The 22,712-nt window shown below is 39.8% G+C and overlaps 1 protein-coding gene across 1 annotated transcript in view; it reads right to left on the reverse strand.

Moving 5' to 3' along the window:
* Window positions 1–1,646: 1,646 nt before the first annotated feature.
* Window positions 1,647–22,712, reverse strand: part of MBNL3 (muscleblind like splicing regulator 3) — a 104,958-nt gene continuing 83,892 nt past the window's right edge. The window contains exons 5-10 of the mRNA XM_029929903.1: window positions 14,781–14,972; window positions 13,473–13,709; window positions 9,770–9,920; window positions 8,139–8,174; window positions 5,138–5,232; window positions 1,647–2,498 (exon numbers count right to left, since the gene is read on the reverse strand). Of these exons, the coding sequence (XP_029785763.1) occupies window positions 2,487–2,498; window positions 5,138–5,232; window positions 8,139–8,174; window positions 9,770–9,920; window positions 13,473–13,709; window positions 14,781–14,972 (723 nt within the window). The 3' untranslated portion in view covers window positions 1,647–2,486. The remainder of the gene's footprint in view (window positions 2,499–5,137; window positions 5,233–8,138; window positions 8,175–9,769; window positions 9,921–13,472; window positions 13,710–14,780; window positions 14,973–22,712) is intronic.

Consider the following 22,712-nt stretch of genomic DNA (forward strand, 5'->3'; position numbering starts at 1 on the left):
CTGGAGAGGGTCTGGCACAGTTGCACAAAACTCAGTTCTACACGTAAGTCATTTCACAAAGGCACACACTACTTTCTTCCCTAAGAATGTTAAGATCTAGGGAAACAGAAATTAAGTGGTTCAAGGAATCAACAGGTAAAAGTCAGGACACCTCTTGTTCTCTAACCTCAGGCAATACTGGTAACAGATGACAATGTCTTGAAATTACCGATGATCAGGATTTTTGGATTGAGAATGAAGAACAACAGGATTATCGCATACCGAACAGGTATTTTTGCTCTTTTGTTCTGAGCTATATTGATCAACTTCGGGATGGGGTCTCAAATGTTCCGAAGCCCAAACAACGTGAAACAAAGGAACAACAGAAAGCCAGGAGAGTGGTTCAGGGTCTGACTGCCACCAATCAAGTAGGTAGCCTTGAGCAGGTCACATGCCCCGGGCCTTAGTTTCATCAATTGTACGAACATTTTGCCAACTCCATTGTTCCGCGATTCAAATGCTGCTAGCCAGCTTAAGGTATCCTAAATCAGAATTTTCTCTTTGCTGATCATTTTCATGAAGGATAACAAACCTGTTATATGTATTAAATTTAATGACTTGTATGCTTTCTAGTAAGAGAAAAAATATTTAGTAGAAAATATTAAATCCAATTTGATACAAAATAGCATATGGTTTCAGCAATGTATAAGAATAGTAACTTTACTAACTGAGTACAGTAGAGGAGGTATGTTACATACCATAGGAATTACTATTTTACTTGGTTATAAATTATTTCATAAATCTTAGTAATGTGAATTCAGCTCAGCTTTATAGAGTATAGAGCTGGTCTGTTTCATCCAAAGGTTGCTAAAAACTTCCATATTATAATTTTCAAAGACATATAAAAACAAACGGATCTAAACAAAGAAACAAAAAAAATGGCTTGGTTATGAAAGGAGAGACTTGTCAGTCAAGTCTAGGAAGGGCAGCACTTGGCATAGATGCCTGCTTCTTCACTGAAGTGTTCAGCCAAACTGGAAATTCAGTCAAATGGAAGCTAAAGACAATTGTGGACAGCCCTCCTAGAAGTTTTAAGGAAATCAGAGAATACTTTTAAATGCCTTCCTCCTCCCACCCCCTCCCCCCCACCACCCTGCCATTTCTTCAAACCTATGCTCGGGCTCCAACTGTGATCGGTTGGAAGATTGTCCATTTGGGGGACAAAGGCCTCACTTCGACTCAATTCTCCATCACCCTGACTTTTGCAAGATTGCATCTTACTTATTATTTATTCAAAGACAAGTCTAAAGAGCATGCGTCATTTGTACTCAGAGAATGGCACTTTTGTAAAACGTTACGTTGCAATGGTTTTTACACACTTTCCTCCAAAATGTAAAAATATCTTCACCGCTCATTTCTGCTACAATTGGTATACTTTTAAGCCTCCAAGTACCAATTTTCAGGTGGACTTGACAAATGGCTCAGCTTTAGCTCAACCTAGGAGATAGGTAGGACCCTTGAACCACACACACAAAATTGTAATGGGCACTTTATATAATTTTTTAGGAGAGATGTAGGGAAATTCATTTATAGGCAAATTGTAATTTTGCAAGCTTCTTAAGGAGTGAGATTAGAGGTTCATATTTCAAGAAGTTCCCTTTTTTTTTTTTGCAGGTAATCATTTCTCTCTCACAAAAAACCTAGCCACGTGATTGTATTATGCAAGGTCAGTTCTGCAGGTACAAATTATATACATGCATGTTTATGAACAGGTTTTGTGCACACTCAGAAGTGAGGCCTTTTAAAAGTCTGCCCCAAGAAACCTACAGAAATGTTCTAAAGAGAGAGAAAACATATTAATATTAATCATGTTTTTCAAACACAGACTGTCATGTTTTTCAAACGCAGACATTTCCGTTTCCTGTTAGTTATATTTTACTTGAAATCAAACAGCATATCTAGAGGAAAATACTATAGTATGTAAAAACCTAACACAACACAACACATCACCTCATACCACACCACAATACAATACAATACAATAGTAGGGAAAATGGTATTGGATACATTTGTTACATTGTAAATCAACCCAATATACTATTGTGTAAACAAAACAGTAAGGTAACATTTCAAAACAGATGAATATTTATCCACCAAGAATGCACAGTAAGCCAATAGTCCACTGTAGAGATTCACTCAGCATATTTGTTACTGGAAAATCACAAAGAATAATGCAACAAATTACAAAATGTTACAGTCATGTTCTACCTAATAATTCAGATAAGATAAATGATAGTGATTCATTTTCTATTTGTGTTTTAACATCTCCACTGATTGATTAATTTTTTATTATTTTGTTTGAATTTGTTGGTTGGTGTATTTTGTTTAATATATTGACTGCACCACATTTATTGTTGTGTTGGTAGAAGACAACCTATGAGAATATATATAGAAAGGCCATATGGAGGTTCTCATGGAGAGATCCTGATACTCCGTAACTCTGTTGTTCAGAATTTCAACTGAAATGGAAGAAGAAAGAAATAGTGAGAAATATTAAGGGGTTATTGAAGCAGGAGTCGGGATACTTGGCTCTCATGCCAGTTCTGTATGTGAACTGCTAATATATTCCCCACCCTGAGTTTCATGTTCTACATCTGTGGAAATGGGGCTGTTGGAAACGGTCACCAAGAGTCATATACCACGACAGCTTATGGTTCTCACTGAGTGCTCATGTGCAGAATTGCCCTCAGTTAACAGAGATGCACTCAGTTTTTAAGGCATAATCCACACAGTGCCTACACGCATTGATAAACATACACCCATCTCTCTACTTTCTTCAACAAGCATCTATTGAGAAAACATGTTTGATACCAAACATTTTGAAATACACAAATATTAACAGTACTTTAAACCTTTCAATCTGAACATTTTGGAGCCATGCAGAAATAGCCAAGGTGTGATATTTAGGTATATAGTATTTTACAAAATTACATTTTTGAACTTTGGGGAAATTTTCAAGATCTGTTACACACTGAAGTGATTATGGTGTGCAAAATACCTCTACGTTTTCTAATGGAATCTAGCAGAAAGGAATCACGATTCTCAAACGTACTGTTGGAAAGCTAATTATATTTGACAACTTTTGTTTACCTTGATGTAAAGAAAGCAGCTCATGAGAATCAGGCAAGTGTTTGCAAAACCCATATTCTCATGTTCTGTGCTATTCCCAGGTTGCCACTATCTCAAATGGTACCCCTGAAAACATATTACAATTTACAGCCACTTCAGTTACTGCCTGTACTCAAAGTTGTCTTTTAAAACATCCCCTATGACTGAAGGGACTTGTTTATCTAATGTGCATTCAGCTATAGGCTCCATCCAGGACAGAGTTAGCGGTTGGGACCTGGTTCTGGGGAACTAGTCCACCAAGACAACAGAACTGTCACCTGCTTCAACTAGATCAAACACTCCAGTTCTGAGAACCTCAAATTTTCAATGACAAATATATGCCATTCAGAATTGGTTCACTTGTTGAATAAGACCCTATTATTAATTAATTAAGATACCTAGGAGTCTTAAGTGGCTTGAAAAGTCACATTTTCCACATCAATGACTGCTCAAAGTTAGAAGGTGGTACGACTGCCCTGGCCCAGGAAAAGAGATGAAAGGTGTGGGGGGTGGGGGAAGGGGAATCCAACAACAACACATATTTTTTTTTAAAAAGCCATGATTTGAATGGAAATAATGATTCCATTACTAAACTATGTTACTCAAAATTCAAAATAGCTGGAGCAATTCTGATAGACTTACATGGAAAGCAACACAAAATGGCAGACTTTAAAAGCACTACCTTCTACAACATCCTGCGAGCAGCCTACTGCTTACTGGTTTTAAGATATTCATCTTCGTCAAACTATCATAAATTACTTCGCTTTACTTCAGCACTAACAAAAAAATGAAGCTACAAACGTGTTAAAGGATTAAAATTCAAAAGTGATCTGTGCCTTAGGCTGACAAATCATACTCCTTTAATAACAGGAAAACATTTCATAATTTGTAAGCTCATCGGGAAAATACAGTGCTGGCTGTCATTTTTCACGGAAAAAATTGCATTATTTGCTCTCCACATTTCAATTTGGGCCATTGAGAATGCTTAAATAAAGCTCTAAGGTATCAGCAATGTCTGTCAATGAAAATATTAACCAAATCCCTTAGCAAATGCAGTTGTGTAAATAAAAGATATAACCTATACATATTATTCATATTAATACTTAAAACAACTTACTTTTCTACTGATAAGTTCTACATCTGTGAAACAAACATGCTGCTATTCAGTTCATCTATTGAAAATGGGGGTATCTATAGTGGTAAAAAAGATTTTAGATTAAAATAGTTTCTCAAGAGAATTCCATTTATTTTGTTCACTGTAAATGGAAGCAGCTGTGAAATGTGCAGTCTTGAAGCATGGGTACCACCTTAATAAGGCAAAACAGCCATAACATTACACGATTGTTATTCTGTGTATCCCATTACAATTTCAAGACTCTCCCACAGTTTAGAATTTGTCTTGTGACTCTGCCTGTAAGTACCTAAAGCCAATGGAAATCACAACACAAGCACACCTAATGTCAGTGTGAGATCTCTGATGTCATCACTGAGTGTCATTGAGTGTCAGTATGACATCGCTGATGTCATCACTGGGTAATGATGAGGATATCTGTGCCCTGGAAAGAAATGTGTTATCTTGGTTTCTTTCCAGCAAATCTGAAGGTAAAGCTCATGACTGTACTAAATGAAAGTTCAAGCTCAATGACCAAAAAAAATGGTAGGAAAAGAAAATTCGTTTCTTGACCAATGAGGAAACATTTAAGAAACCCTTAGTATATGGATTTGAGGATTGGTGTGACAGCAACAATCGCAGATACGGATATGAAGGGCAACCTCTGATAACTGATTGAAAACGAGATAACTGCGGATTCATCTCAGGATGCATGGCACACACATCCGGCTACAATATATGCAAAGAGAAAAATTCTAAACGTAACATCTGCTTAACAAACACATAGGAATCTGGATCGTCTCTCGCCAATCCAAAAAGCATATACTGTGCCTTACCAACACACTGTCCTTATCTGAACAGGTAAAATAAATGCCAAACCTGATTGCCTGCGGCTGTTGCAGCGAACGGAACGTTGGCGACAGGTGCTGTTGCTGCAGACACAGTGGTAGGTGTTGCACCGGGCATCATGGGCACTTTCAGTAGGAGACCATGGAAGCAACACACGGGAGGGTGGAGAATGTATGCAGCCAGGACACACACGATGGAATGGGGCGTGGTAGGTGTCACAGCAACAAGCCAGGTGACATCATCATGATAGATGCACCAGGGTGCAGCATGCAATCACAGTCAGTGCAAAGCAACAGCATGGAACGGGGAAAATTTAAAAAGAGAAAAGGGGAAAGCCAATTATAGTTACCATTAAGGAAAATGGAATCATTCTCAACCAGTTGGTGTTTTTTTTTTTTTTTTTTTTTTTTTTTTTTTTTTTTTTTTTTTAGCAGAATGACATTATAGTTGACTTAAAAGGCCACATTTTCAGAAAGGGTTACAATGAGTGCATATGACCATCTGATTTTTACCAGCACTATCTATAGGAATACCTAGTGAGGCAGACCAGTGGCTGGGTTGCATATTTGAAATGTGAGTAGGGACGTATGGATGGGTGTTTGGGTTCACTACCTTATAGACCTGAGTACCGTCACTACGTTTGCAGGTGCAGAGACAGCCATAGTTGTACTTACCTGATCTACATGCAAACAAACAAACAAACAAACAAAGGTAGTTCAGTTGGTGGGCATATGTCTGGTAGGGGAACAGATATGAAGAATGCGGTGGACTATGCATGCAGATTTTTAAGTACAGCTTTGGTAAGTGCCTTGGAAATCCAGGCTCCTTCCCAAACAAACGCACGGGTTCGTTTCTTTTTGCCTTTTCCAGTGTCTATCTCATTTTGAAAGCTTTTTAGAGTCTTTTCTCATTCCCAGCTCATTTTGGAAAGCAAAGTAAGGAATTAATGTGTGAATGGTAAGCATGCATATATAATAATTTACATCTGCATCCATTGAATTCAGGTTTTCTGAAAGTCTACAGAGCAAGTGAATGGCCTAGAGAGAGGAAAATCAATATATACAATGTCACAGAAACCACAGATGTACCCTAAATGGTGATTAATAGAAATCCTGCAGTTAGCCCTGACGTGGATCTCCCGTTAGCTGTTACCTATAGACATCCCTTACTGTATCACATCCGATTCTAAAAACACTCTTGTTTTCCTGTTAGGGGCACAGCAACTACACAGGAAGCAGAGCCACCAAAGCATGCAGTTTGCATTCCTATACAGAGCTCTTTGGTGAAAAAACAGGGGAGCAGAGTCACAAAACATAAAGACAGAGACACATTTTCCCAACTTGCCGAAGTCTGTTCTAACTATGTGCATATAATGATCCTGTCAGTATCAGTGGAAATGGTTTTACTTCCTTCAGGGGACGGCCAATCCCTCAGTAACCGGGCTCACCTCAGTGGCCAGGGTTCAAGCCCTGCTATGTTAGCGAGTGCTATTACCATGTGGTTGTCATTTTGACGTTCCGTTTTATTTCAGTAAACATGCTAGTCCCTTTTGGGTCCTCCATCTACTCTGGGCAACCAACAGGATGAAGGTCAAGCTGTGGCAAGCTCTCAAACAGGATGAAAAGCATTGGATTGATATGAGATGGTGGCATGGGGTGGGAAGGGATAATTCCTCCCTGTATCACACAGAGCTATTTTCTCCTGGTCTGTGCCTGGTTCCCATGGACTATAGGAGCTGGAAACTCCTGAAACAGAAACAAGTCATTTTCTTATCTTCTTCAGTATTAGTGATGGAAAAATGGGCTTTTATTTATTTTTTATTGTGTGTGAGAGAGTATGTGTGCACCTGCGCATGTACGAGCAGGGCAGGGGCAGCGAAAGAGGGAGAGAATCCCACGCAGGCATTGCACTTCCAGTGGAGAGCCCAATGCAGGGCTTGATCTCAAGAACCGTGAGATCATGACCTGAGCCAAAATCAAGAGTCAGACACTTAACTGACTGAGCCACCCAGGTGCCCATAAAAATTGTCTTGAGATGGACACCAGATTGTGTTGGTGACTAATTAAAGGATCTGCATGTAACTTGTCATTAAAAATCACATACTTCCAAAGAGTCATTTTGAAAGGGTTCTGTTGGGCCTGGTGTCCATGCACATTGCACTTTATTCTAGAACGCTGTAGAATTAATTCATCCCAGAACACTAAAGAATGTTCTCGCTTTGCTTAACTCCTCCCTTCTCAACATCTGAGTATTGAATGATTTAGATCTCATGAATAACTTGTTTTTGGGTGGGGGGAGGATTATTTTATGATACTTTACAAATTATGCATTTGAAATCTTTTAGACTGTGTTAGTAACAGATGTAAAGCTAAGAACAAAAGTGCTCACTGTGGCTAGACAAGGAAATGTTTCACAATATTTCAGCCGCAATTTGTAGGATGAAAATAGAGATCTGACAGGGGTTGTATTTGGCCACAGTGGCAACCAACTAGGACTCCAGAGCATGGCAGTGTTAAGATTCTGCAAAGACGTGAAACAGCACCATATTAAATCTTAAATCCTCAGAAAATGTCAAATTATTGCTAGAACATCAGCTTTAAAATACAAAAGTGCAGAAACGTCTTATTTTCTTCTTATTTGAAACCAGGTGTCCTAACCTGCACCTGCTATGCTGTGATACAATGTGTACGTGTAAACCATTCTCATCACGACAGTTGCGTCAGAACAGGAGGGGCGGGGGAGGTGTGGCAGGGACAGTGGCGGAAACAGAGAGAGAATCCATTTCTTGAGACTTTTGTCATAGATATGCTCAGCTTTCCTGATAGCAAAGGTGGACTCCAATAATAGTTTCAAGCTGCTTTACCTTGTCTGTTTTCTCTCTTCTTTGTGCCCCGACTCCACATGCCCTCGCCCCAAGCCAGTGGCCCACGAGCCACACCACTCAGTCACTCATCTCTTTCACAGTCATGACAGAAAAACGCTTTTTTTTTTTCAGATTAGAAAAAGTTGAGAATGTTTGTACAAAACCTACCAACAGTAGAAGCGGGTGCCATGCACATTATGGGCCCTGTACACCATGCAGAAAAGCATGAAAAGTAAAGGAGAGAGATTTCATTATTAAATCTTTACTGAGATAAATAATTTTTAACCAGAAAGATATTCTTTGCAATATTAATTAATGAGCACATGCAAATCCAGTCATTACCCATGCTTAAAATTATAGCTCAGCTTTAAGATCATTAACCCATTAATCAAAGTAATTCTTAGATTCTTAGGTATAAGCGTGAACATTAATTTTTCTTTAAAGGAATTACTTCACCCATATTACGTATTTATTTGGCACATTTCACCACACAACCATGGACAGGACTATGTACATACAGCAAACAGGCTTCTCATCAAGAAGGGGCGCTCAGCCAGACAGGTTTTAATTTTGCTACTTACTAAGGGAAAAGGGCTTCTGACATTTTGCTCCTAAATCTAGATTTTAAATTAGCCAAATCCAGCAACAAAAAAAAAAAAGCCTAAAAATTGTGTTTTTTAAAATGATATCATAAAGAGCTACTGTGGTTAGTAAAAAGAATAAAGACTTTTTTTTAAGGTCTTCTTTCTAAATTAATTAGCTGATTAATTTATCAATTAACCAATAGGTTGTTTCAAGGGCAGGTATATAATGCCTTGTGCTTACTATGCCTATATAATTAATAAGACTTTATAAAATAATTTTAAAGCATGTCAGTGTCATTTCATAATAGTTTCCAAACAGGCATTTATGATTCTGGTAAAAAAAATCTACTGGACTCTCAGTGATCAGGATTTTCAATTTATTCCTAAGAGATTATATGCTCATTCTTAAAAGTACTTGAACCATAGGAAGAAAAGTATTTCCCCTCACATATGATTTGAACAAAATTTTCTATTCCATTTGGTACAAAACGGTTATGGTACTACATACAGTTGAATGTGGAAGGTAACCAAATATCCTTCATAGTATCAGGAAAATATGATAAACTGCTATATTTTTTATATTAACTGCTATAAGAGTTAAAGGCTAAACTATATGTTTTATACACACATATATATATACACACACACATACAATTATACCTATAGTGCTGTTATAAGACAGTATATAGTATAGCTATAAGAGATTATATGCATGTGTGTGTATGTGTGTGCGTGTGTGTGTGTGTGTATACATACTGTGTACATGCTCTTCTAATGACACTGTAAGTTCAAGGGTAGTTCTATTATAACTATCTCTGGCATACCAAAGATATATAGACTGTATATGATTGCAATGCTGCAACTGGGAAACATGTTTTTGAGGGGTGACCCACTGTCTTCTAAAGGGATACCTAACAGTCAAGGAATTAGTTTGAGACCGAACCAAGTGAATCGATCTTAAGAAGCAAACACTAAGACATGCTAAAAAGAAAAATGTTGACCGTTTTGCTTAGCTTGATTTCAAACCATTCATTTGCAGGAATCATAGCAAAACTGTGGTTCTCTACACTAGCAGATCAAGTATAACTGCCTTGTTTGATTTCCAAGCAAAGCACCCGTTGACAGTCCTCACATAAAGGCTCTTTGGCAGCTGGGACGCACTCTCTACATTCAGGCCATCACGAAACCCGCAGAACCCGGAGCCCCTATTCTCACCTGCAGGCATATACGCCGGTGGCTGGAGCTGCAGGCCAGACAGAGCCTGCTGGCAGTGGAAAACACTGGGGTTAAAGACCGGAGGGGCCCCAGGGGTCTTTTCAAGCCCCGATCTCTTTGGTATCAGTTGAACTGCACCAGGCTGAAGGGCCTGTGAGGGAGAGATGGAATAATAAATGGCATCAAAGAAAGTAACAAAATGTCCTCAAGACAAGCAAAGCACCAGTTAGATAAAGGTATGGCCCAGGAACCCTTTGTGAGGGCATCAGGTGAGCAATTCACTGGATGAGTACTTAGCTTAAAACAGAAAATTAGGAAAAAAAAACTGGTTTTCAACTTCACTCACTTAAGCACATAAAAAAGGACCTCATCATTTGAGCAAGATGTGACCCAAAGATGTGAACACCAAATAATCATTTAAAATTAACATCTCTGGGATGTCCATCCATAAAGCTATTACAATGAGACGGGCAGAAGCAACAGAACAGGAAAGAGATTTTTGCCATTTCAAATTCCAACATGGGTCTAGGAGGTAAATGGTATGCAGGTGATAAAATAGATGTCGGGAGATCAGAGTTTGATCCTGTAGCTTTATAAAACGAAATCCAACTTATATAAGGACTTTAGGTCCAAATTCTAGAACTGTGCTTCTTCCAACTAGCATTTAAGGGAAAAGTAAATAAATACATTTCTTCCTTACTACCTACCTCACCCAGATAACATGGACAGTTAGCAAAATATGTGCAATTCTCAATTTATAGATATTCACTATGCATTTTGGGATGCACCACCAGCTTCGTTAAGTCCTTGTGAGGTTTACTTCTAAAATGTATTACATTTTAAAATTCTCCTTTCATGTCTACACTTCTTTCAAAATCTCACAGTGCCTATGATACTTGATGAAATTTGCTCCTGGATTAGATTCATTGGAGAAGTTGGACCTGGCTTTCTACATTGTTTCTCAGCAAATTGCATGTGACTTAAAAGACATGTTCCAACAACAAGAATTAGGTATGCTCCAAATTCTTAAGGAGTCAGGAACACTTGTGTTGAGGAACAAGCATTCCATATAGTTAAAAGAGGTATGCCAGGACCTTTTTTCTGTGGACAATGAAGTCTAAAGGTATCTCTATTCTTTTTTCTTTTGGAAACTAAATATTTGCCTTTTATATCTTTTGCTTTTAAATGCAAACATGCTGCTTTCAGTGAAGTCAACCTGAGCTACGCCCATGAACATGAAGAGAGTAAAAAAAAATATCTTTCTTTTATGGAATATTTCAGCTCTGAATCCTTCAAAATACAGAAAGCCTAAATTTCTTCAGGAAGCCTCCTTTATTTGATCTTACCTCAAGCCAATTCCTGTGGGCCGATCTGACCACACCATGAAGACTGCTCTGGCCAGTTAATCAGAAAGGAATTTTATATTGATATTCACAAGTACCAAATGAAGGCCTACTAAATAATACTTCTAACATGGAGATTTGGAACTGACTAATATGCATCCTACCAAACACACCCAAATCATGAGAAATGGACACATATATGAAGGCCCCATGACTGAGCACGGAAATCCCATGCATATGAGAACCTTTATTTTTAGGGGAAACTGTATCCCTCTTCTGTATCATAGGCCCACACTACTTCTGAACTCCATGGCACTGACAGAAGTAATAAAAAAAATTGGAAGTGTAAAATCTGCAGTGAACATTCTGGATACCTTGCTATTTTCATAGCTTAAAATCCCTTCCTTCAAAAGAATTTAAGACAAAAAATCATTTGGTGAATTCTTTTTAAAATTCATTACAGGCACCTGGGTGGCTCAGTGAGTTAAGCGTCCGGCTTTGGCTCAGGTCATGATCTCACGGTTCGTGGGTTTGAGCCCCGTGTCGGGCTCTGTGCTGACGGCTACCTCAGAGCTTGGAGCCTGCTTCAGATTCTGTACATCCCTCTCTCTGACCCTCCCCTGCTCACGCTGTCTCTTTATCTCTTTCAAAAGTAAAAAAAAAGAAAGATAAATAAAATAAAATTCATTAACAAACTGTTTTCCAGATCAAGAGAAAAATAAGTTTCTTCTACTTTGGTGCCTCACATCTTTCATGAAGTGATGAGTTCCTTTTTAAAAAATTTTTTTAAATGTTTATTTATTTTTGAGAGAGAGAAACAGAGTGTGAGCAGGGGAGTGGCAGAGAAAGAGGGAGACACAGAATCTAAAGCAGGCTCCAGGCTCTGAGCTGTCAGCTCAGAGCCCGACACAAGGCTTGAACTCGTGAACTGCGAGATCATGACCTGAGCAGAAGTCGAAAACTCAACGGACTGAGCCACCCAGGTGCCCCATGATGGATTCAGTTCTGAGAGAAGAGGATGGAGATGAAGCAAGTCCAGAATCTATGAGAAGAGTCTGGAGAAATTTGGAGCATTTGCCTTAGAAAAAAAGACATGAGAATCCCACTTATATGGAATACAGACTGACTTATTTTATGTAATAAAATTTAAGTGTAAGTTCCAGTTCAAGCAAGATCAACTGCAACTCAATGAAGCAAACCTTCTTAACAAGTACAGATGTTTGAAAATATAGTAAAACCTTGGATTGCAAGTGACTTGTTCAGCGAGTGTTCTGCAGATGAGCAAACATTTCTAATAAATTTTAACTTGATAAACGAGTGATGTCGTGTAATACGAGTAGTACGAGATGCCGAATGTCATATGATCACAACTGAGCCAATGGTTCTTGAAATTTGCTTGGAGACATGAGTGCTTTGGATAACAAGCATGTTTCCGGAACAAACTGTATTCGCAAACCAAGGTTTTACTGTAAATCTATCTCTTTTATGAAAAAGGTAAGGTCCTGTCATGGGCTTCAGAATCCTTAGGTGTTTTCTTTTCTCCATGGCCAGGAAACATGAGGTTTCCTCGGGGTTTTGTCCCTTACTGAGATTATTAGATCCTATAACATGAGGAAAGACCCACATCAGAAAAAAATAAGTTACAAACAGCTTATCAAAGTAATTGACAGCTATGACAAACTTATCATAATTCCTATTTCTCAACCTATCACACTGTAGTGTTATGCGTCTATTTTCCCTACCTGCTACCTTACTGACAAAATGTCCATGAAGGTGGCTCACAAGGTAGAGAGGCAACTTCCTGTCTTTTTAGGATATTAGGATGAGTTAAGCAGGCTATCAAAACTGCTCAAAAATAAGTTACTGTTTAAGTCCTATAATTTACTCTTTTCCTAAACATAGGAGAAAAAGCACAGTAGATTAAAATCATTGGTAAAGCTCTGAAACAATTATCTTTAGAAAATTAAAAAAAAATTAATGTTTATTTTTGAGAGAAAGAGAGATCGCGAGTGGGAGAGGAATGCAGAGAGGAAAAGACACAGAATCTGAAGCAGGCTTTAGGCTCCGGGCTGTCAGCACACAGCATGATATGGGGCTCGAACTCACGAACCATGAGATCACAACCTGAGCTGAAGTCGGATGCTCAACTGACTGAGCCACCCAAGCGCCCCATATCTTTAGAAAACTTTAGCAAATGAAGCAGAGTAGATAGATTTTCTCTTCTCTAGTTAATAACCTTAGCTGTTCATACTAAGATCCATTCATGACTATTCAAGATTATGGTTAGAAGGTATTAGACAAGTTGAGGAATGTACTAACATTTACCCCGGAACAGTCCACAACCCCTGGCCTGTTCTTACCATTGCAGAGGCAGCTGAATGATTCATCTGGTGATGCGCTGCCCTGAGTTTGGCTTGCAGGTGAGGAGGAGGATGAAAGTACTTGCATTTCTCCCGGGAGCATCGCCCTTTGATGTAATCCATGCAGATGGTCACAGTATTGTCGCCTGCCTCGATCATGGAACTGTCTGTAGGGTGAGCATAGCGGCAGTCGTTCTCACCACGGGTACACTTTCCACGCTGGAATTCTCGGCAAACCTTAAATTACAATGACAACGACACATATCACATGGATGCCTGGAAGGTGATTAGCTTTTATTTATTTTGCCAGTGAACATAAGAGCAAGACTATACGTTTTCTCATCTATCTAGGAAAAATCTAAAAATCTGAGGGATAATGTAAAGCCATATTCATGGTGAGATGTCAACACAGACATTTCTATTCGTAGGGGGAAAAAAGTATTCCACTAGCCCCAAAGGAAAGTTGTCTGTTTTTAAAGTATTGTGGAAAACCACTCTTTAATCTTCCACTTAATTCACAGCCTGAAGTGTAATTAGCCAAATTTGCAAGAGGGGGTTATTTTGCTAAAGCCCAAGATGAGTCTTTGTCACACAGCAATGCACTTTTTTCCCAGAAAAAGTGTGGATCACAACTCAGTTCCATGAACAAACAGATTCCCTTACGGTGCAAATGCCAGGCATTAACATCAGCCAATGTAGTTGACTTTATATGAAATGGACTCGTTATTTATTGCAATCTAGGAAGAATGACAAGGGAAGACTGAAGGACTTCCATAAATCCAAAAGCTGTTTGAAGTTTCTTTTAGATTGCCTTTTCGTAGGCAGCACGAATATTCATTATCCAGTCCAACATTCTTAAGATGGAGATAAAGGTTTGGACACTATGATACTCATTGAACATTCTGCATTCATAGAGACTTAGCCTACTTTTTTTTTTTTTTGCCAGTTGTATTTTTCAAGAAACTAGAGATTCATTAACAATACGGTGATCCCAGTCTGGAAGCCAGAGCCTGGGTAAAAGGTAAATTCCCACCAGCCCTCCTGTGCCATAGCACAGGGGGTGCACAGTCCGTGGCTGGGCACGCTAAGACACCGTTTGACCTGGTGTACAACTGAATCAATGCACTTCATAGCAGGCTGTGAAGGTAGTAGAAAGACGTTTAACATTTTTTTCTGAGGTTATACTTCCTAAGCTAAAAACTCAGGTACACTTATTGAAAGCATTCAGAATGCTGGGCCCTGAGAATGTTGCTTTATGCATGAGGTTAATAGCACCCTACAAGTATTTATATTTTTCTACATCAATACCTCCAGTTTATCTGAGCGCATCGGTTTGTGACCCACAGCTCCTGGCAATGCGAGAGGTGGGTTTCCAGGAATCAGAACAGGTGGAGTTGGTAAAAGTTCAGCAGGAAGCATTCCCATCCCAGGATGAGGGAAGTAAGGATTGAAAGCCATGCCAGGATTAGCTGCAAGCGGTGGATTCACAGGAAAAGAAGTCTGCAATGTTTAAAAGAGAAAAAAAAAACCATTAGAGGTAAATAGATTCATTCTAGTATTACACAAGGAGGCATTCTTTCAAAGAGCCTAAGCCGCATCCCAATTTGCCATTGTTTCTTCTGATTCACACTGCCAGCGACACCACCTGTACAGGAAATCTGCCTTGTCTCCTGACACAGGCCCGGCCCTTGCAGGCAGACCTCAGGTTCTCCTGAAACCCTCTGCGGTCCACCCTCCTCCTTCCTCTTTCTCATCAGCACTGCTCGGCCCGAAGGCTGCTGGTCTTACCAACGTTGCCACCAGCACTACCACCAACTGCTTCTCTTTTTGGCCTACTATCAATTAAGGAAGAGAGCAGGGAGTGAGGAAGAAAGGGGTAGATCAAAGAAAGGTGAAGTTCTAACAACTTCTTGCTGTCCACCTCAAACGAGATCGGAATGCTCATTTTTTTTTTTTAAATTAGAGGTTCTATTTCACAAATGAACCTGACTTGCCCAGCGTCGTCTTTACCTAGGGGGCCAGATGATATCCACAGCTCAAAAGGAGGCCCTAAAAATGCTCCAAGGATCCCTGTGAGGCAGGGAGAAATATGATAACAGGATTTGAAGGTATACAAACCAGAGCACAACTTGTCAAGAAAAGCATTAGAAATGCAAAGGACTCTCACAGGTTTTTCTCTTAGGAAAGTCTTAATCTCAAAGGGCTTGATATATGTATTGCCTTTATTATCTGTAACCATGTAATTTATCACTTTATGCGCTATTTTCCAGCTTGTTCCACATGTGAAAATTTTTTCTTCTCAATATGGTTCTAATTTCTTTGATAGTTCTGTTTTTTCCACTGTAGTATTTCATTCTTCGTAAATGACTGATAGAATCAGTGATAAGGTTTAAAAAGAAATGCAAGCATTTCATGAATTAATAACAAACCATGGTTAAATGCAGTAGATTTCTAACAGGGACTCTATAAGGTAGAGATAGTGCCTTGGTGTGCACCTGGTGGTTTCTCCCAGTGTATTAGTAATAGCATGTGATCTTTCTTGTTTTCTTGTTATTTCCTTCAGTAAAGAAAAAATGAATCTTTTGCCATGTCAAGCTGTATCCATAACTTCTGCTAAATCACATACGAACACCTCTAAGTATACGTAGAATGGGAGGCTGTGGAGTATGAAGCGAGGAACAATATATATATTCACCAACACACCCCCTTGTCTGACTTGAAATTTTCACCTGCACGGCCATCTCCCCAAAGCCCATTAAAAACCACATGCGGGGGACGCCTGGGCGGCTCAGTCGGTAAAGCGTCCAACTTCGGCTCAGGTTATAAGACCACAGTTTCATGAGTTTGAGCCCTGCCTTGGGCTCTGTGCTGCCAGGGCAGAGCCTGCTTGGAATTCTCTCTCTCTCCCTCTCTCTGTTCCTCGCCCACTTGTGCTGTCTCTGTCTTTCTCAAAATAAATAAACTTTAGAAAAACACAACAACATGCTAACATGGAAGCAACGGGCTTCTGAAATAACATTCTCCTGTAGATGATTTTCTCAAAGTAGCTAAGTGGCACATTAGGAAGGACAGAAAGAACTTGGCCCCTCAAAACTGACAGGACTCATTAGGGTGAGCAGAGAAAACATGGCACCCAAGAGCTGTCGGAGGAAGGGACAACACCAGGTGCCCAGAAAGATAATGGCGCAGTCGGGGGAGGGGCTCTAAGGTCTGAGGGCAAGCCATCTAGGGTTGACCCAGCCCAACTAGGCATTGTGATATAAGGCTGTAAGGACCTGCCATACTTCTCACTGAATGAGCTATGAAGCTCCAGGAATTAGCTGATGTGACTTTCTGTTACATAATGAGATGGAAATCTCTTGAAACTACCACCTAAGCATGCTTCCACGATAAGGCACAGTTTCTCAATTTGATGATGCATACTTGTCTCAAAATCAGCAAGAATCTCTCATTGTAAAAACACTGTATTTGAACCATACGACAGTACTTTTCTCCTCTTTTCTTTCATAGTAAATTTCTCACGAAAGTCACCATGCTGTTTTCCTGGATACATTTTGCCTTTGCCTTTTACAGAAGTGAGAAGAACTGTTATTACAATTCTCTTTGAAAACTACTGAATTAAAAGAAAGACCTGCAGGTGAGTGGGTTTTCCAGATTAAAAATCACTACTCACTATAAATACTTATCAGTTAATAATATTTAAGCCTAATGCACGTAAGTGGTGCTTCATATTTGCAGTAGTGCTGAACTTCTGTAATTTTTTTCCTTCCTTTTTCGGGGAAATTTTCCTGGTTAACTACTGCTTTTTTTGGGATATATTTTAACTTTTTTAGGTTTTGTATATGCTTCCAGTGTATGAAAAGAAGTTGTAAATTACTTAGAAGTCTACATAAAAGTGCAAGGGGCTTGCTGAAAATGTTTGGATTTTTTCAGGTTTTGCCACAAACTAATCTGTGCCATCTTTAGGTTTCAAAATAAGTATTAATGCTTCTGTAACGGTTTCCTCCTTGAGTAAAAACTTCATTCTTTAATGCCATGTCTTGAGAAGAAGCAAGTTCTTCTATGCACAAACCTCAGGACATTTTGGTCTTCCTACCACCACCTCTGCCCCAGCGTGAGTACTCCATTGATTCTCAACATTTTGAGGACTTCATTTGCTGGCAAGCCCATACATTCCATTTGAATCAGCAAATTTAATCCTATAGCTCTCCTGCAGCCCTGCCTGCCAGTTGAGCTAACAAAACCCCAACTGTGGGGTAAAGAACGCTTTATGTTTTTTTTTTTTAAATTTTTGAGAGACAGAGAGAGACAGTGTGAGCAGGGAGGGTCAGAGAGAGAGGGAGACACAGCATCCGAAGCAGGCTCCAGGCTCTGAGCTGTCAGCACAGAGCCCGACGCAGGGCTCGAACCTACGAACGGTGAGATCGGTGAGATCATGACCTGAGCAGAAGCTGGACGCTTAACCGACTGGTCCACCCAGGCGCCCCGTAAAGAACCTTTTAAAGAAAAAAGTTCCCAGCCAGTTGAATCTGATTTCTGTTTATAGCCTGAAATGGTCTGGACACTTAAATCTGTTTCAGATATTCACTCAAACCTAAATTATTTACTCAATATTTGAAAACATGAGGTTTTTCCTCTGAGAACCAGAGGTGTGGAATTTCAGCTTTCTCCGAGTGTTATAAAATCGACAAGAATGGTGGAGACAACTGATTCATGAATAACAAGGTCGCCTAGACAGTTATTCACTCCCAACGTCTATAACAGCATTAGCTGGTAGGGTCGGAATTCCCAAGAGTAATCGCACGGTACCTAGGACCCACCAGTGATAGCCTCTAGAGCAGTGGCCCCTAATCATTAATCCTGGACTTCACTGAAAGCTGTCGACTCTGAACATGGAACTTCCTCAGTAAGTTAAAGCCCTCATGGAATTCCCACTGGGGCTGGGTTATGGACTAGTCACTGTCTAGGAGCTTTAGACGTAGGCTAAGTGTAGTCAGTTCACAGCCCCTGAGCCAAATTGGGCCCATATGTGTTTGTATGGCCAGGATGGCAAACCAGGATGGTTTCTACATATTTAAAAGGTTGAAAAAAGTAAAAGATAAATCCTATTTCACAACACATGAAAAGTATATGAAATTTGTATTTCACTGTCCTTAAATACCACTGTGCTCATTAGGAGCACATCTCTCATTAGGAGATCTGTATTAACAAAAAGTTGTACTTATTTGTTTTCTCTCTTTTTGGAGAAGTACCTATGTAGGATCCTTGACTTTGCCTCTTCTGCCACAAAGCCTAAAATACTTACTAGTTAGTCATTTACAGAAATAATTGCTCACCCCCATTCTAGAGGGCTCCAAAAAAGTAAAGGACTCCATCAATTTCTGGAGCAAAGTGCTAATTTTATATGTATATGTATATAAATTTAATACTTGTGGCAAGATTCTGCAAGTTGAAAAGGTTTGGCTTTAGAAACCAATACTAAAATATTCACTAAAATATTTTCTTAATTGGTACTAAAATTAGGATTTTTCACTATTTATTTATAGAACAATAAGTACTCAGTGATTAGGAATGGGGAGATAGATGGAATCTTGTAAAAGGTAAAATTTTAGAAGCCACATACAATTTGGTGAAAAACTATGCCTGACATAAATATCTCTAGTTTACACATACATTTTAGGAAAGTTGAGTTATTATTTAAAATGGATTATCCCTCAAACTAGTATAAAGAAAGAGATGTGAAGTTCTATGCTAACTCAATCTTTGTGTCTCCCCAACAGCTTAGATCTATTTGCAGTTACTTCAGTAATATTCAAGGTACGTTACAATTATTGTTGGATGAATGCAAGATACTTTAAGTCACTTAGGCACATCCTTGCCTGAAGTCAATGTAATTGAGGCCTTCCCTCTCTGCGCTCCTGTCTGGAGGTGGACGACTAAACATTTCCTTTTATAGGATGGCAAACATTTGGTAATAATTTGTTGACTCGATTTTAATACCAGAAAAATAACAGTCCTTAACTTTTACTAGCAATCATAATACCTTAATTTTATTGCTCATCAACAAGCATTTATATAGTAAAACGGAAGCCCTGCTCATCATCACAATGTGAATATCTGTCCTTAGCTAATCCCAAAGAACTTTGAAATGCGTAAATTTAGTTTCTCCCAAACTTTACTGTTCACACGGAGCACAACTGAATAATCTTTCTTTCAGAGTTTTTGCTTGGTCATCACCACACTTTCTGAGTGATGTTCTGCGGGGACTGAGGTGGCCAAAGGGTGCGCTGCAAGAGGCCTGCAGAACCTCCAGACTAGTTAATTGGTCCCTCAATAATTGAGAGGTAACTTTATAAACAGATGCAAGCTGATAGTGCTGTTTATGTACTAAGCATACTTGATAATGAAAAGTCACTGCGGCCCGAAAGAGCTAGGCAAAAAAAAAAAAACAAAACCAAAAAACCCCAACACCAAAAATACATAAGTTCAATGGTCAAAAGTGAATCATTGTCCTCATGTACATTGGGCTTTTCTGACCTTAATCACAGAAGATAGATAATGGATCAATAGATTATTGTGAGTGTAAAAGGTGTAAAACCTAGCATGTGAGGGAGGACACATCATGGTTTGGATCTGCCCATATTTGGTGGAAAAGAAGCTGAAAAATAGGCCAGCAGTTTTGATGGAGTGCTCAAACACAGATCTGCGTAACAGCAGAGGATTTTACAGGCAAGAATATGGCAGGAGAGCAAATGACTTCTCTAGATGTGCAAGGCAATTTTGACTCTGTTCCTGAAAAGTGAACAAGGACTGACCTATAAATTACATGTTGGTGAACTCCATGTAATAATAGTGGTGCTCAAGAAACTAGTTACTTATATAATTATCGAGGGTTTGACAAACCTCCATCACCACCACCACCACCAACACCACCACCAATCAAAACAAAACCTTGCATAGTTAATAGAAAGATAACTCTACAGAGGAAAACAAGAAAAGGTCAAAGGCATAAGAAGATATGGAGGATCAGGTAGAAATCAGAAATTCAGAGTAGCAAAAAACATTAATTTACCACCTTACTGTTGTTAGATCATAGAGCACAGATGCTCAGTAAGTATGTACTGAGTCGAATGAAAAGAGATTCCTAGGCCACTGATTAATTTCAAGGTTACCAGTTAGAAAAACCGAATTCAAACATCACAGTACGAAAGGAACACTAGGGATCAGAAGTGGGGGCAGAGAGATTGGATAAATCCATCAATCCATCAGTTTTGCTGTCTACCAAGGAGTACTTTAACCAGAAGGCTGCCCCCAAACTGTCTTTTTACACAGATGTACAATGCTAGATCAAATGGTACGAGCAGCACAGGATACTTTATACACACGTGTGTGCCCATGCAAGCATACATGCATACACAAATTTAGGGATGTGTGCATTTTTACTTTTTTATTAAAAAATTTTTTTGTAATGTTTATTTATTTTGAGAGAGAGGGAGACAGAGTGGGAGTGGGGAAGGAGCAGAGAGAAACGGAGACACAGAACCTGAAGCAGGTTCCAGGCTCTGAGCCATCAGCACTGAGCTCAACATGGGGCTCCAACTCACGGACCATGGGATCATGACCTGAGCTGAAGTCAGCCACTTACCTGACCGAGCCACCCAGGCACTCCAGGATGTGTGCATTTTTAAACTGGAGTCGCTAAGTCATCAGGATCAGAAGGTATCCAATGTAGAGTTTTGAAAAAATGGCTTTGTGATACTGTGGACCAAAATATGCAAATTCTTCTTTTCTTTTTTTTTAAGTAGGCTTCACGCCCAGTGCAGAACCCAACTTGGGGCTCAAACTCATGACCCTGAGATCAAGACCTGAGATGAAATCAAGAGTCAGAAACTTGGGGGGGCCTCGGTGGCTCAGTCACTTAAGCATCCAACTGTTGATATCAGCTCATGTCAGGACCTCACTGTCGTGAAATTAAGCCCCGCATTGGGCTCCTGGCTGAGCATAGAGCCTGCTTGGGATTCTCTCTCTCTCTGCCCCCTCCCACTTGCTCGCACCCACTGCACACACGCGCACGCTCTCACTCTCTCTCAAAATAAATAAACAAACTAAAAACAAAAGTCAGATGCTTAACTGACTGAGCCATTCAGGCGCCCCAAGATGGAATTTCTTACATGTGGTTCCAAGAGACTAGTGAAGTGTTAATATGACTGGTATTCACAGAGTGGCGTTAAGAGCAGAGATTAGGGAAAGGAGAGTTTACAATATTCAGTAGATACATAAAGGATATGAAGGCAAAGTAGGATTGTTTGGGAGACCAGTTTAAGATTATTATCAGGTGCCAGGGGTAACCACAGGCTTTACACTAGGTTTCCTGATGGCTCTCTCTACTGAACTCTATTGATCTGAGCAAGGGGATGGTTTTGCTAAGAAAAAAAATTCATCCCCAATAGGCGAGGCTGTCAAGCATTGATTTTGTTGATTGTTGCTGTAGTTTTATCTTCCATTCAGGGAAAACGATTTTCACAGAGCCCTCCAAACTTCCTACTTTCGTCTCACTCGTGATCAACAAGCAGTTTTGAGGTGGCTGGCCATGGCTTAGGTTGTGATCGAGAACAGAGAAGCTAACAGGCCCACATGGTCTCATTAGCTCCAAGCTCTAACCAACTGAGCCAAGCAGCCCCAGAGGAGAAGGGCACACAGCGGGCTGAGAGGAGATTACGTTGAATTTATCCCGTGGGAATATATGAGGGAGGCACACGGGAGAATGTTGGGATTAGTTACTATCAGAGGAGCCAGGCACTGCAAAAGATATCATATACACATGCTCTCTGTTGGGCTGCAAAATTGTAGCACTTCTGTGTAATCTCTAAGAAAACAAGGTTTCACATGGTGGGTTCACAGAGTTGGGGCAAGGCAGCAAACTGCTGATGTGACTTCTTTTGCTTTACTATAAAAGAACCTTCAAGCTGTGTGACAGGCACAGCCTGGGGAAAGGACCTGAACAAGGGCTCTAGTTTGGCCCAGTAATTGCAATCAGGAGTAAATCCAGAATCTCTGGGGCGTGAAGTTTAGGCAGCTGGGTGGGGGAGGAGTGTTTTAAGAACAAAAGACACACAGATAACTTTTGCAAACTTTATATACAAACGCACTGTAAACACATTGCTAGGGCTCCTCCCAGGGCCTTGGATGGAGCCCATGCAAATGAGGGGCCCTGAGCTTTCACTAACCTCAAGGTAAGTC

This window comes from Suricata suricatta, chromosome X, assembly GCF_006229205.1.
Source record: "Suricata suricatta isolate VVHF042 chromosome X, meerkat_22Aug2017_6uvM2_HiC, whole genome shotgun sequence".
In the NCBI taxonomy this organism is placed as follows: Eukaryota; Metazoa; Chordata; class Mammalia; order Carnivora; family Herpestidae; genus Suricata; species Suricata suricatta.